The 17,216-nt window shown below is 35.1% G+C and overlaps 1 protein-coding gene across 1 annotated transcript in view; it reads left to right on the top strand.

Annotated features, from left to right (window-relative positions):
* Positions 1-16,214, top strand: part of MEI4 (meiotic double-stranded break formation protein 4) — a gene marked incomplete at its 3' end in the record, with an annotated part of 137,383 nt that extends 121,169 nt beyond the window's left edge. Inside the window, exon 4 of the mRNA XM_081036683.1 lies at positions 15,945-16,214. Coding sequence (XP_080892809.1) covers positions 15,945-16,214 — 270 coding nt within the window. The remainder of the gene's footprint in view (positions 1-15,944) is intronic.
* Between the last annotated feature and the right edge of the window lie 1,002 nt (positions 16,215-17,216).

Here is a 17,216-nt window from a genome sequence, read left to right as displayed (position 1 = left end):
AAATTAAACATAGCAAACTACATTATATTAAAAAGCCTCTATATAGCAATGGAAACCATCAACAAAATGAAAAGGCAACCCACTGAATGGGAGAAAATATTTACAAATTATGTATCTGATTAGGGGTTAATACCTAAAATGTATAGAGAACTCAATAACAAAACCCAAAGAATCTAATTTAAAAATGGGCACAGGATCTGAATAGATATTTTTCCAAAGAGGACGTATATATGGCCAACAGACATATGAAAAGATGCTTATCATTAATCATCAGGGAAATACAAACCAAAACCACAATGAGCTATCTATCACCTTACATATGTCAGAATGGCTAATATCAAAAACAGTAGAAATAACAAGTGTTGGCGAGGATGTAGAGAAAAAGGTACCTTTGCACACTGTTGTGAGAATGTAAATTGATGTAGCCACTATGTAAAACACTATGGAAATACCTCAAAAAAATTAAAAGTAGAACTAATACGGCCCAGTAATCTTACTTCTGTGTATTTATCTGAAGAAAATGAAAACACTAATTAAAAAAAAAACACATGCACCCCATGTTCATTACAAAATTATTTACAATAGCCAAGAAACAACCCAAGTGTCCATTAATGGATAATGGATAAGGAAGATGTGGTATATTATTATATAATGAAATACTATTCAGCCTTTAAAAAGAATTAAATCTTGCTATTTCCAACAACATGGACGGATCTTCAGGGCATTATACTACATGAAATAAGTCAGACAGAGAAAGATAAATACTGTACTATTTCACTTACGTGTGGAATTTAAAAAACAAAAAACAAAGAAATATCCCAAGCTCATTTATACAGAGAACACATTGGTGATTGCTGAGAATGGGGAGTGGGCAGAATTGGTAAAGGGAGTCAAAAAGCACAAACTTCCAGTTATAAATAAGTCCTGGGGATGCAATGTACAGCATGATGACAATAGTTAATAATAGTGTATTGTATATTTGAAAGTTGCTAAAAGAGTAAACCTTACAAGGCCTTATCACAAGAAAAAAATATATATATTTTTTGTAACAATGTATGGTGATGGATTTAACTAGACTTATTGTGGTGATCATTTCACATATATATATAAATATGAAATCATTAAGTTATATACCTGAAATTAATATAATGTTATATGTGAATTGTACCACATTTTTTTTAAAGTGTGCAATATAAAGGGAAAATCTTGTGAAATTTATTTTACATTCTTGTGACATCCTTAGATCATTTCCATACCTTCACATAATTCACCTCAACTTCAAGACACACTAGTGTATTCCAATTCAATTCAATTCTGATAATACCTACCTGGAGTTAGTGCAGATCCCACCGGTTAATCTACCCCAACAAATCCACCCTCACTTCAGATGCCAAATACAATTTTGGGAATTCCCAGGCTATGTGCTCTTCTGACCAACTGGCTACAAATGTGGGGGAGTTCCTACTACCTTCATTATCTTTGATAATTTACTGGAATGACTCATAGAACTCAAGAAAGTGCTATACTATTTTATTATAAAAGATACAAATTAAAATTGGCCAAATAAAGAGACACTCGGCACAAGGTCTGTGAGGGTCCTGACATACACCTTATGTGCCCTCTCCTCATGGAATCAGGGACTAGTACCCTCTTGGTATATCAATGTGTTCACCAACCAGTAAGCTCCACAAAGCATCACTTTCCAGAATTTTTATCGGAATTTCATTATGTAGCTGTGATGGACGGAATCGTTGGCTACATGATCTCCAGCTCCCACCCCTCCCTGGAGGTCAGGCTGACTGAAAGCCCGAATTCTCCAATTACATGGTTGGTGTTTCAGGTGACCACTGCTATTCTTACTCATCTCCTTAATATAATCTCAAGCCAAGATGGCCAAGAGCCCATCATGAACAACAAAGGAACTCCTCTCACTCAGGAAATTCCAAGGATTTAGAGGTTGTCTCCCAAGATCCAGGGACAAAGACCAGACAAGTTCTACATTATACAATACATGCTTACTGAATTTTTAAAATTAACTACACGTTTGTGAAAAATAATAAACGTTTAAACCAAAGTTCTTATTTATTTTGAGCCTGTATAGGCTTTTCCATAATTGCTTCAGGGCTATGGGGATATATAAAACTTTGTTGTTGCCAAGATATATACATCCTCATGGATCATTAAAGTAAGTTTTTATGTCTAAATTATATGCATTTGTATATATACACATATAAATATATGTATGCATGTGTGTACATGTATACACACACACACACACACACAATTTCCTTAAATAAGTTGTGCATATCGTTTGGGTACTCTTTTTCTCTATATGAATTTTCTTAAAACTTGAATCTTTGAAAAGCTACTACCACTAAACATTCTATTATACTTGCTAAGAGTAAATGTTTTTTCAGTATTTTTCTGTGGATAATTCCCAGAGACATATTAGTTAGCCTCAAATAGGCAATGTGATGGTACATCGTATCATCTAAGATCACTAGAAAAATTATTCTGCATAAGAAAATATTTCACATGAAGCTATTTTTAAATGTTAACATTTTAGTGAAATTTTATAGTAAACTATTTATTAAGCAGAGTAAATAAAGTGTCATTTACACATTTTTCAGACTCATTATCTGTTTTTGAATTGTGCTGTATTGGTTATACCCTTGGAGGCACATTCAAGCATATTGAGCTCCTTTCCTATGCTAAAATACCCAGCAATTTTCATATCTGAGTTTCATAGTTTGTTCTACCTTCTCCTTTGCTATCAATTCTCACTTTTTAATTTCCTCTAGCATCATTTCCTCCTCTGCCCTTGTTACTGTCAGAATCAGCTCCTGATGTGAGTGGAGAGGATATTAGTGAGGACCCAGTGACCCTCCCTGCAGTCATATGTGCAGTTTACTAGCAATGGTTTCATGGTAGCCGTTTCACTGTCTCAGGGTCTGCAAATTCCAAGATGCTTCAAGATTGGAAGTTAGCCATCCAGATAAGTAGGGTTGTATTCCCCAAAAGTGGAGTATTTTATAAAGAACTACTGTATTCCTACTGTATACTACTGTGTTCGTACTGTATACGAAACATGAATTAGAGTACAAAAAAATCTTTGAAAAAATATTTGTTTCTTGCTGAAATCACTTTCTTTAAGTATGTATTTGGAGGGTTTCTGTTGTATTAGTAAATATATCATCTCATTTAAAGCTTTTAATATCACTGTTTTATCGGATCCAGATATTACATTTGGGGTTGAATTTGAATAAAGAGTATATCACTCTTCTAATGTTAGCAGCATTAGTTTCTAAAGAAAAAGTAAAATTTATTGGAATTTCAGACTAAAATTAAGAAAGACATGCAATTATATTTAAAATGTGGTCAATCTATATTTTAAACATTTCTTTGAAATTAACCAATGATAGTGAACTTACTGGGAACATTATTTCTTTCTGAAAACAATAGCTTATAAAGCATATATCCAAGTCCATACAGTGTTGGTTAAGTAAACGAATTAATCTGTCTTATAAATGCAGGTGTCTCCTCACCTGATTTTAGTTTTGTAATATGTATCTAAAAAAGGATGAGAAGCACTTTTGTAACCTCTGTTTTGTATGCTTGCTAAGCTGTTCTCCTACTTGCTGTAGTTTCAGTGTATTTAAGTTAACATGTGAATTCCCCATCATGTATTTATTAATTTTCCTGTAAGCCATTGCTAGTGTAATTTTCCAACATAGCAGCCTTTAGAATTCTCCACTGAGATTATTTCCTGAGTGCATTCTTCATGTTTTTGACTATAAGTCATTTGGCAGCAATGCCACTTCAGTAACGGTGGGGATATAATAACCCTCTTACGATATATATCTTGTTGTATTATGATTATTTACATATGTAACTCCATGTTGAACTGTGATACCTAAAAGATTTGAAGGCATACTTCTTGTCATTATTGTCTAATCTCCATTTCAGCATTTTGGTTGACAGTTGCTATTGATAAAATGTTATTTGCAGGAGAGAATTAATGGCAGCCTAAGTCCTCCTCTTCTGGGTCTATGCATTTGCTTTTTTTTTTTTTCACATTTGTCATCAGGTAGTGACTCTCACCAGCCACTAAGATAAGAAAGCTTTCTCTAGGTCCACTTAGCATTTTTTTGTGACAGATAAATTTCCCTAGCAGCTTCTCAGCGTGAAGATAATGAAAATGGTTAAACCATAAAAACTCTCTCATAGTTTGAAGTCTAATTCCTTCTCCTAAGCTTTCTGCCTTACGTGTGGATCTTTTCTTTTTAAAAATATCTATGGAGTATCTTCAGATAAAATTATAGTTAAGTGTTGGAGAAATATTTCATATAGTAGTGAAAACTAAACACTAAATGATATATACATATCAATAAAAAATCAGCCAGATAGAAGGTAACAAACATTTAAAATATTTTTAAACAATGTATCATGGTTGTAGCATGATTGCTTTTTCTTTAGTCAAAGATTATTTCTATGTTTCTCTCTTCTTAAAAGTATCATCAAATTTATAGAACCAAACATAGAAAAAGGGTAAATTTTACTGTATGTCAATTACATCACAAAAGGTTGAGTTTAAAAAAAGGAAGATGGTGGTCAATTGATTTTAAAAATAGAACAAGAAATTTGCTATAGGCCCAGTCTCCATTTCAATAACAAGATAAAATATTGATAAGAATATATAGTTTTTTCTCCTTTGTATTTCCAAACCTTCCCATGTGCTTTACAGTTTCACTTAGACTTTGATAGGAAGTTCAAATAAACTGATTTCATTGAATTAGTGCCACTACATATTGAAAATAGAAAGAAAAAGAGGCAGATAGATGTGCTGGCTTTTAATTCCTGTGAACCCAACCGTGTTCATTTGGCCTTTGGGAGATAATTAGTAGATCATCTGAGGCCAATCAAATTTGGCTTTCAGTTACCAAACAAAATAACTGGAAAGAATCTGATCACTTAGGAACGTATCCCCTTGTTGTCACTAATCTTGGGCTTTGGATCCAGTGCTCTTAAAAAATACATACATTTCTTGCTTACTTTGGCAAATTTATCAAAGCTTAGCTAAGCAGTCTGTAGGAAATTATTTTACCCTCTGGCAGTCATTGATACCACTCCTACAAATCTGGCTCCTGCCTCTGCCTGGCTGGGCAGGTTTTGATACTGTCTTGGATAATCTTCATTTAAGTCTTAAAGAAGAATGCTTCTTGTTGCTGTTACCTCCACGGGCTATTTTGACATTTGCTTTCCATCAATAATGACCATCTGGATCTCTGTGTCCAGTGTATATCAGCTATTTGACCAGCTTTGATTTCTTTTCTCAAATGGGCTCGCTCTCTCTGCTCTCTCCTCTCTCTCTCTGGTTCAAATATTATTTATTTATTTATTTATTTATTTTTCAATTACAGTTGACATTCAGTATTATTTTGTATTAGTTTCAGGTATACAGTGTAGTGGTAGACATTCATATAATTTATGAAGTGATCCCCTTGATAAGTCTTGTAACTACCTGGCACTATACTACAATATTATTGACTATATTCCCTACACTGTAATTTACATCCCCATGAGTATTCTGTAACTACTAACTTGTACTTCTTAATCCCTTCACCCAGCCCCCGAACCCCCTTCCCATCTGGTAACTATCAGTTTGTTCTCTGTAACTATGAGTCTGCTTCTGTTATTTTTGTTTGTTTGTTTGTTTTGTTCTTTGGATTCCACATATAAGTGACATCATATGGTATTTGTCTCTGTCTGACTTATTTCACTTACTCCAGCTCTGGCTTAATTCCTTGGTGGGAATGGCTTAACTTTGTGAAACAGGACATTTTCTTCCAAGAATACTATTTCCATGCTTTCTCTTGTTATCTGTACCTCTCTACAGGAAGATAAGATAAATATCAAACATTTATGTGACTACAGACCTCCGGGAACCAGACACACTCTGTAAGATTTTGTTAACACATAGAACTGCTTTGGTCCTTGACTGCATGCACCAGACATCTAGTCAGGCTCTACCACTTCAGAGAAGGCAGAGGCGTGGGGATTCTGCTGGGTGAGTTGTTGCAAAGATTGGTGACATCTCCCCACACTCCCCCTTTAAGTCTCTGCCTCTCCCTTGCTTGCATGCATATTCACCAAACAGAGACAGAGGCCCCTGGGGTAGTAGCTAAACAAGTGTTTTACCCATGCAGATAGTAACTTCCAAGTCATCTCTCCAAAAGAATCCTGTCATACCATCTCGGAGGAAGCAAGCCTGAAGGATTACCTATGATGACTGAACTCACTTCCGTCTCTTTAGCATCGTGTCACACAATATGATTCAATTCTCTTTAGAATTCCGTTATAGCCCTCAGAGTACCCACTCCGTATTATCATTATTTATTTACTGCTTTGTCTCCCTAGATACATACTGGGAGTTATTTTATAGGTAGGAATCCTGCCCTGTTCATCCCTGTATCTCCCGCACTTTCCGTAAGGTATGACGCAGGAGGTACCCAATACGTGTTTGTAATAGGACTGAAGGGAGAGAGGGAGGAGTGCAAAGTAGGCAGAGACATAAAATTTGAAAGTGCTAAGTACTCCCAGCTGAATTAGTCCTTAAAGAATTTAGCTGCTTTTATTCCGGTCTCTGAACCCTATTATGTATCTTAATAGACTTATATTAATAACCAAATCATCAGATTTATTTTGCTTTGTCAAGAACTACTATGATGAAAGTCCAGACTAATAAATGACATACGTGCTTCTCAAATATACTTGAAAGGGATTTCCGGCCTTAGTCCAAGTTTAGTACTACAGTATAAAACAGTGAAAAGGTTACTGTGTGGGGTATTGATGACCCCATGCTTGAGAATACAGATTCTGACAAAGCAGTGAAGACGCAATGTAAAGCTATTTAAACTTGACTCAAGGTATCTGTTAGAGTAAGGGGATGCTATGTCCATGTATTAGGAACTCTCTATTCTTTATGTAAAGAAATACAAAATTAAAATCAATGTGGCATGTATCTTATCATCATATCCACCAATCTGCTTATTCTAATGACCAAACCAGTGATAACAAGGAGTCAAACCACAGGATATTTCCCCAGAGAAATGTACAGATATAAAATTTTAAAGTCTTAGGATTTAACCTATGGTATTATTGAGCCAGTCACCAAAAGGGCATATTATTTAGGAATCAGACACTCATTTTTACCAACTGGCCTCTAGAATAATACTTGAACAAGTAGATCCATCTCACACTAGTCAGATAATTGGAGAATGTAACATTTCAAATAAAAAGCTAGTCAAGATGGATCTTTAAATATCATGTCTTGATAGGGGGTTGGAGGTAGGGACTAGGATGAACAGACCTTTTTGCAGATGTTTATATCCCACAAGACTGTTTAATCCACATCTGACGTCTTCTTCAGGGCCTTCTAACATTAGGCTTTAAAATAATCATCTCGCATTTAGGTTCTCAGTACCACCTTACTACGCAAAAAGGAATTCTCTGCTAGATTTCTAGTGTCTACGAAGGACTTTCCTGACAGATAAAAGTAGACCCAGATGCATCCTCAGGTTCTTTACACAGCTCTAGATGAACAATCCGCTGTAAGGTTGAAATGCTTCCCATACTGACCACAGTACAGTACCTGAGTAAGTCCAGTAACCTTCCTCTAGGTGCCAAGTACCTTATGGATAGGTACAGTATCTTTTTCACTTTGGGTAAAAACGTAATAATAATGATAATGGTAACAGATAAGAGATACTACTTATTCAAAATCTGTGCTCCTGAGCCATTTTAAATATGTAATTTAATTTAATCCTCTCAGCAACCCAATGGAGGCATTACGGTTGTTATTTTGAAGTTTTAGGGGAGGAAAGTGAAGTTGAGTGAGGTTAAATAACTTGCCCTGGCCACACAACCAGTAAATGGCCGAGCTGGGATTTAATAAGCAACGAAGATGTGTTCAATCTATGGCCTTCCTTTACAAAAATCTTGCTTAGTAAGATTGTGTTTTCTCAAAGATTTCAACCAACAGGGGCCTCTGCCAAATCTGTTCTTGTTGAGAGTCTCAGTCTAAATTTTTGTCAAACAAATACAAAGCACCCTCTCACTTTCCGTGATTCTTGTCCAAACTCTTCTTCTGTTATGGGCCTTTTTTTCTTTCAGTCAGATCATTTTGCTATTACCTTAACATATAAATTCAAACTAAAGAAATAGATTTGAGAAACGTAGGTAAAATCGGTTAATGAGAAAATCAGTATTTTTAAACAAGTCTCATAATGACAGATTTAAAAATTATTTTTATGTATATTCCTTTCATGAATATCTTTATGTATAAATCTTGCATATTTATTAAACTGTTTCCCCTAGGAAACAAGGCAAAATATTAAGATCCCAAATGTTAGTAGTTTTAATAGTTTAGACCTTTTCATCTAAGTTACCCCACAAATTAGACATAAAGCCCTTAGAACCAGTCTCCAGAATCCATCATTTAAGGCAGATAACCACAACATTATCTGTATAAAGCAAAACATTTTCATACGAATGGAATCCTTTTTATTCTTTGCCTGGCACTTTGATTAAAAGATGATTCACCAGTCTATACCCCTCACTCCGTTTGAGCCCTGGCTCACAATTCATCTCTAGGAAATCTCCCCTAATTAACTACTCTCTGCTGTGATCAGCCTTTTGCTTTATACTCCCTCAGTAGGGGTCTGGCACCCAGGTTGAGGGAAGAGAAAAAGGATATGACACAATCTTTGTAGGACACGTATTTTTAAGTGCATACATGCTTTTTTGGCCATCATAAGTTCACTGGTTGTGTATGTTCCTATCTACACACTTTCACACACACATGTACATATATAACATGCATTATATGTAATATGTTTGTGGTTCTTCTGCTCTGCTTTCAAGCTTCACTGCTGGCATGGTGATTTGTAGCATTGTGCTAGCCTTCTCGCTGAGCCCCTATCGGTCAGCTCCTTCCGTGCATGTCCTATCCTTCAGAAGCTGCAAGCAGCTAAGTAAACTGCTGATAGAGTGAACTTCATCTTCCTCATGTCCTTGACTGAAATTTACTGCCTTCTTTGCCTTCTAGTAGATAAAGAAGGCTCAGTTATTAAAACTCAGGGATACGGTTCCCACTTAATTATCATAGTGACAGTGGATGTTTTCCTTTAAAACATTATCTTGAATTTATTCTTTTAGAGACTACGAATTTTAGTTTTATTTTACTTAGTGCTCCTGTCTAATCAAATCTGGCATGTAGGATACTGAGCCAATGGTATATTATAGTGAACATTGAATTTAACATTTAGGTCCTACGCCTATACTATTTGACTTGATTTTCTGCCCTGTAATGATCCCATTTTGTCTTTCACCTCTTGAGTTTGTAGCAATAAGAAAAATGTTGTGTTTTCACCCCTTCTGTAGCAGCATGCTTATTTCTGAAAGTGTCAGACGTCACGTCTGTATGCCCTTGGCTAACACATATAAATGATAAAACTGTTGCACTGAATGAGCTGTTAACATCTTCATATTTTTCAGCATTAACTATAAACATCCAAACTGGGAGCCACACCTCCAACTTTTGTTACATTATCTGCTGCCAAGGAACATGACTTTGTTTTTCTTCCTTTAGGCATCACTCTCTATGTCAGAGGCAGCAGAAGGCAGCACCTTTTCAAGTCTAAAGAACCTTAAGAGTTCCTTTCTCACCTAGATGAAGTCTCAGGTTTCCAATTTTAAAAGACCAAATAGAGGGAGGGAACTCCAACATAGTGCAGGAAGGTTTAGCCATCCTGCGCGGGTGTACTAAGCAGCACGGTGACCTCCAGAATCTGTCCCTTCCTTCCAGTCTCTGAGCGGCCCTCATCCTCAGGTGCACGGAATGGCTATTCTACTTCCAAGCACTGCCTCTGTATTTCCAAGCAGGAACAGTGCATTGCACCAGATTTTGCCTGCTATTAAAGAGCTTTCAGAAGCCCCACCCAGTAACTTATATTTACATCTCTTTCACCAGAATTAGCCTTAGGGAAACTGAAAAATGTACATTTTTTTAGTTGTTTCATTGTTACTCTGAATAAAACTAGGGTTACTTTGATGACAAAGGAGGGGAAAAAGAATATGGGGAAAGCAAGTAGCAGTATCTACTTCAAAGATTGTCTTTACAGAAATGTCAAGTTAATGTTGACTGAATTCTAACTAAAACAGGAATGGAATTAGGAAACTGGCATTATATGCCTATAGCCTTAACTTCAAAGTCTAAGTTTTGTAGTCAAATTTAACAGCATGTAAAGAAATATTAACATTGTTCACCATTTAAAAACTACTTGTACACTTTGACTTTCTCAAGCCCAGTTCAGGAACAGGATAATAAACACAAGAAATGTTTTAAGTCTGAAAACATTCTACAAAAATATCTGATGATTTTTCTACTAGGAATGTATTTCCTCTTCTCAAGTCCAGCTATTATATAAAATGGGATTATTTAATAAGAAGTAGTCATGGGACCATAGAAGCTTCCCCTCAAAGGCTCCTTCAATTTAAAAGACCTACGTAGATAGAAAGATAGATTGATAGCACTGCATCAGATATACACCGCCATATTGCCTGTGTACTGGGGCTCATTCAATCTTTCCAGCAGGGTGTTCTGGCAAAACACTTGGGTATTTTCCAGGTGGATATGTTTCACAAGTGTTGGGTATTTTCCAATATTTACACCCAACTATTGGTGTAGTTCAGTCTAGTGTGACACTGAGAATGTAAAAATCACACTAAAATATGGTAGAAGAGTATCAGCTATCATCTTAATACCATTTCGTTTTTATTCAGCGAATGCACTAATTCAGAAAATGTCTGAGAATATGATTAAGCAGAGCAGGCAGCTGCCAGATGATGAAATTTGGTAACTGTAGGAAAGACGTCTCCCACAGACATGCCATTTTAGTCACGTGAAGAGGGCTGCTAAGGCATGTCAGTTAAGTGCATACTGTCTCTAAAGAGAGGAGTTAGTTTTCAAATTAATACTCTATAAACTGTAAATATCTCGGAACAAAAGAGTTTATCCAATTACTTATTCTGAGAATACTATTTATTTATGAGTATTTAGGATAGAGATGGAACCCACGACAGATAAATTCTGGTGAAAGTAAAAAGCAATATCCAAAAACAACGTGGAGAATTGGGACACTACAGTAGGGACTTCAGCTCACCTAGGAGCAGAGCTAAACATACCAAAAGTGAGATTCTCAAAGCAAATGGAAAGGTACCAAGACACACTCTGCCTGCTTTACACACTTGCCCTGAAATTGCCCGGGATGCTACGGCCTTTATCGGGGGGAGAACTTCCCTTTACTCTGTGAGAAGCACGACTTGGCAATTTTTAACTGCTCCTAAAATTATGTTATACATGAATATCATGGTTAACTAGAAATTAATGTAATTCAAAAAAAGAAGTTACATTTTGTTCACCAAATCCCAATGTATTTTAATGATCCAAAAGGATAAATACTAGAATATATAACTAAGATCAATAGAGGTGACCCCTAAAATCATTTTTTACCACTTCTACCTATTACTGTAATTATAACGTACTGTACCCTTTTGCAGTTAAAGCTTCAACGTGAATGAAATAAATTTGCCTTTTTGCTATAGAATTTGTATTTAAGCACTACTAAATTTCTCTCAATGTCTAAATAAGTATGTATGTTTATAACAATAGTTCCAAAGAAAAATTCTCTATTAACTCATACAGGATTTGGGATTATTCATGGTATTACTCACATGATCAAGTTAAGCACATGCTGTGAATTTTTGATTTTGTAATAAAGATTTAACAAAGTAATTTTATATTGAAAAATGTCACTATGATAGTCCCTCACATAATAACCAATACAGGAGTCTTTGCTTATCTGTGGGAGATGTGTTCCAAGACCCCCAGTGGAGGGTTGAAATTGTGGACAGTCCTGAACCCTATATATGTTTTTCCTATACAGATACAGCTATGATAAAGTTTAATTTATAAATGAGGCAGTTTCCTGGATAGAATATTTGTTCTTACCATAGATTTTATCAACATTAGCATATGATGTTTTTTTTTTCCTTTCCGTATTCAATTGAGAACTTTCACCTTTTCACTTAAAGGAAGCTCATTACAACTTCTCATTGGCAACTCCAAGTTGCCAGCATCACTACTCTTGTACTTTGAGGCCATTATTAAGTAAAATAAGGGTTACTGACCGTGACAGTCACCTGATAATCAAGAATGCTACTAAGGGTCTGATGGGCAGGTAGTGCATACAGCATGGAGATGCTGGACAAAGCGATAGTTCATGTCCCAGGCGGGATGGAGCGGGACAGCACGGGATTTCACCACACTACTGAAGCACGCAATTTAAAACTTTTGAATTATTTATTTCTGGATTTTACATTTAATAGTTTTGGACCATGGGTGACCACAGGCAACAGAAACCATGGAAAACAAATCTGTGGCTAAGGGGGTCTAACGTATGTTTCCATAATAGTACCTTTTCAGTGATCACAATTCCTATTGATTTCAAAACAATGAATGTATATTGAGATCTACTACGCACAAGAAAGACATTGTTCTAGGAATTATAGAAACTGGAGGTACAGGAACATACTTGTTTATCACAACATGTTTAGTCTAAACAGGTGATAAAACAAATATAGAGCCAACCATAATATAGTTAAATAGTTCAAATCTATAAAAAAGAGGGGATCCAGAAAGGCTCAGTGGATATATGGCATCTGTGATGGGAACTGAATGTTGACCAAAGTACTGGTAATTAGAGATTAATGACAGAGGCCATTCTAGATCAAGAAAATCATCACATAGATATGAGGTATATTCACCTAATAATGTATAATTCAATTTGTAGCAGTATTAAGTATAGTGCAACTGGAGAAATTCTTGTAACTGTTTTTAAAGAAAGTATCAAATAGAACAAGCAATCTTAAAACTGCTATGGAACTACAGAAGACCCAAATAGCCAAAGCAATATTGTGAACAAGCTGGAGGATAAAGAGTCCAGAAATAAACCCATTCATATATGGTCAATTTATGACAAAGGAGCCAAAAATATGCAATGGGAAAAGAACAGTCTCTTCAATAAATGGTGTTGGGAAAACTGGACAGAGACATGCAAAACAATGAAACTGGACCACTTTCTTACACTACACAAACAAACTACTCAAAATGGACTAAAAGCTTCAATGTACAACCACAAACCATAAAACTCCTAAACAATAACATATGCTGTAAGTTCCTTGACATTGGTCTTGGCGATTATTTTTTGGATGTGACACCAAAAAAAAGCAACAAAAGCAAATATTAACAAGTGGGACTACATCAAATTAAAAAGCTTCTTCACAGCAAAGGAAAATATGAACACAATGAAAAGGCAGCCTACTGAATGGGAGAAAATACTTGCAAATCATTGATCCCTGGTAAGGGGTCAATATCCACAATATATAAAGAACTCATAACTCAATAGCAAATAATAATAATAATAATAATAATAATAATAATAATAATCTGATTTTAAAATGGGCCTAGGATCTGAATAGACATTTTTCCAAAAAAGACATATACATGGCCAACCTGTACATGAAAATATGCTTAACATCACTAATCATCAGATAAATGCAGATCAAAACCACAATGAGATATCATTTTACCCCTGTCAAAATGGCTATTTTCAAAAAGAGAAGAAATAAGTGTTGGTGAGAATGTGGAGAAAAGGGAACTCTTGTACACTGTTGGAGGAAATGTAAACTGGTACAGCCACTATGGAAAACAGTATTGTGGTTCCTCAAAAAATTAAAAGTAGACCTACTACGTGATCCAGCAATTCCATTTTTGAGTATTTAGCTGAAGAAAACGAAAACATCAATTAGAAAAGATATATGCACTCCCATGTTTATTGCAGCATTATTTACAATAGCCAAGATATGGAAACAACCTAAATGCCCATCAATGAATGAATGGATAAAGAAAATGCTGTATACATAAGCAATGGAATATTATTCAGCCATAAAGAAAACAAAATCCTGCCATTTGTAGCAACACGGATGGACTTGGAGGGCATTATGATAAGTGAAATAAGTCAAGCAGAAAAAGAGAAATGCTGTATGATCTCACTTATGTGTGTAATCTTAAAAAAAAACAAAAAAACAAAAAAAACAAAAACGAGCTCATGGATATAGAGAATAGATTGGCAGTTACCTGAGGTGGGAGTGGTAGGGATGGGTAAAATTGGTAAAGAGAATCAAAAGGCACAAATTTCCAGTTATAAAGTAAGACATGGAGATTTAATGTACAGCATGATGACTATAATTAATAATACTACTACATATCTTAAAGTAGCTAGAAGAGTGGATCTTGAAAGTTGTTACAAGTAAATTTTGGAAGTACGTATGGTGATGGATATTAACTGGACTTGTGTTGATCATTTTGCAATATACACAATTATCAAATCATTATGTTGTATACCTGAAACTAGTATAATGTTATATCAATTATACCTCAATTATAAATAGTATTAGTTATCTAGATATAGCAGGGATGCCAAAAAATATATACAAGTGGACACTTTGGTCAATGTTGCTCGAGTAGTAGTTCGCTGTAATCAGAAGTGTCTGGATGCTGATGGTAACCACTTTGAGCACCTCCTGTAATTGCAGAAGTCAAACATGACTTGTATTCATCTTTTTTTGTCAGTATATATTGAGTATTATAGTTTTAATACAGTTTTCCTTTCTTTAAATGTGTGTATATTTTTGGGGGCACCCTCTGTATGTGACTCTGTTTATCAGACCACCTTATTGAAGAATACATTCCTCTGGGCTCTTCATTTATGTATTTTTACAGTGGATAGATTTGGTGAATGTTTCCAACACATTTCTTAATAAGCAGGTGATAAAGCCTGTTTATATCTTTACACTGATTCCTGTATTCTTTCATGATCTGCTTTCTATTGCCCATCCTTTGAATCATCTCACTTTCAGCCACATAGGCCAAATAATAACTTCTACAAGACACATCCACATTTTTCCTCATCATGTTGTATCTGAGTCCACACAACGTAATCCTGTTATTCCCTGACTTGTGTAGACTCAGGATGAAACCTGTAGACTGGTCGCTTACAAATCATAACTCTAACTGTTCTGAGACTATTGAAACATGTTCTTAAAATCTGCCCCCTAAACAACTTTATAGTATCCTTGGCATGAGTATTGTGAATTGGAAGTCTCTGACAAAACGTTGACATCCACACACAAGACTTGATATGTGTAAGACTCTCTGCCAAGTATTCTCAGAATCATCTGAGTAATGAATTATAGCAATGATGTACAGAAAGGATTTGGAGCTTTGTAAAGCAGCAAAAGAAAAAAGCAATTCAAGATTGTAAAGTTTTTGAAGGACAGAAATGTTCTCCTTTCTTCTCTCTGCCCCCATCCCAATCAAAGGAACAGGACCATCAGGTGTTAAATAAGTCAAATACACTTGACCCTTGAACAACATGGGTTTGAACTGCGTGGGTCCACTTATACAGGGATTTTTTTTTTTTTTTTCAATAAATACCTATACTGTTTTTGATCTGTGGTTCGGAGTTAGGGCTGACTCTCTGCATTCATCTATGCCACTGTGTACAGGGGACTTGAGCATACTTTGGTTTGTGTATCCACTCAGGGTTCTGGAACCAATCTCCGCGGATACCGAGGGACAGCATAAGGTTTTGGGGAGTCAAAAGTTATATGCATAGGTGGGGGGTCGCTGCCACTAACCCCCATTTTGCTCAAGGGTCAACTGTATTTATACATTTTGTCTGACAATTTAATCTCTTCATTTGGCTTTTTTTGAGCTGAGCTACAATCTATACATATATAAGTATTTTGTTGTTTATTTGTAGGTGCAAGCCAGTTATGATGTGACACGCTATGAAAATATTTTCTCCTTCTTCTGGGTTCTGGAGCAGCTTCTTCAAAAGGAAAATGAAAAAGGCAACATGTCAAGCATAGGACGTGATGACCCAGAAATCAAGAAATTTCTTCAGAAGCATGATGAAGCTATTTTCCTACTTTCCGATGCGTTTCCTTTATTTACTTTTTATTTATGGAGACTGGGCATTCTCTTGGACTCCATAGAGAGAGAAACTGTTGAAAGTAACTCACTACCTTAGCAATTTACCAAATATCAGAAGCATACTAAAGTTGAATATATAAGGATCTTGTACTTAAAAGATTTTCAAGAATATTTTTAAATAAGTATTTTAAATGGATCTCCAAATATAATCATTAATTAATTTAATAGTTAATCTTAAATTGTGCATAAAAGACTATGAGTCATTATAATATAGAAATACTATAATCAGCCTGTATCAGCCTCATTCCCACATGTAACTGTATCTTACAATATGTTACTCTATATGGTCTGGCTCTATATTCCCTAAAATGGACCAATTATTTGTCTCTAACATAAAGATATTTACATTGTAAAATATTTGCATATAATAGATACTAAAAGGTAACAGATGAGATCTTAAAAGTGGTATTGCTTGATCCGTGCAGTATTTAAAATGAGTGGTTAAAATTAGATTTTTAAAACTTTATTTTCTTACGTAGTTTCACATATCCTTGTCTATCAGAAGGGACTCCTATAGAAGGAGAAAAGTCTTTTATGTTTATAAAGGTAATTGCCTTTAATTTTATATAACCAAAACATTTGTCAAATCCTTTTGAAAATGCTAATTAGCTATTTAAATGTTCTGTTTGTTTTTTCAAAAAATGTTTGTTTTGATTCTCTTGATTATATATAATATGCCCGTTATTGTTAAAATATAGTTAAGTCATGTGTAGTAAGACATTAAGGAAATTTTCACAAATTCTAATATCCGTCTATAAATATACTTTATACTTACTAAAAGTATATTTATAGTTATTAAAAGTACTGGTTGAATTTTCCAGTTATATAGTTTCATTGACTTTATTTCAATTATTAAAATAATAACCAAGTTATTTCTAGCTTTCTAGAAAAGATAAAGCCATTTTTATAATGCTGAAACTCAATGTATGTATCAGTCAGTGACCGTTATGTAACAACCACAAAATCTCAGGGACGTACAAGTATTTATTTCTCAGATGTTTGTGGGTCACTTGGGGATCAGCTCATCTAAACTGGGCTC

Source organism: Rhinolophus hipposideros, assembly GCF_964194185.1.
Source record: "Rhinolophus hipposideros genome assembly, chromosome: 3".
NCBI lineage: Eukaryota > Metazoa > Chordata > Mammalia > Chiroptera > Rhinolophidae > Rhinolophus > Rhinolophus hipposideros.
Note: the sequence above shows the minus strand (reverse complement) of the source record. Positions and strands in the feature narration are given on the sequence as shown.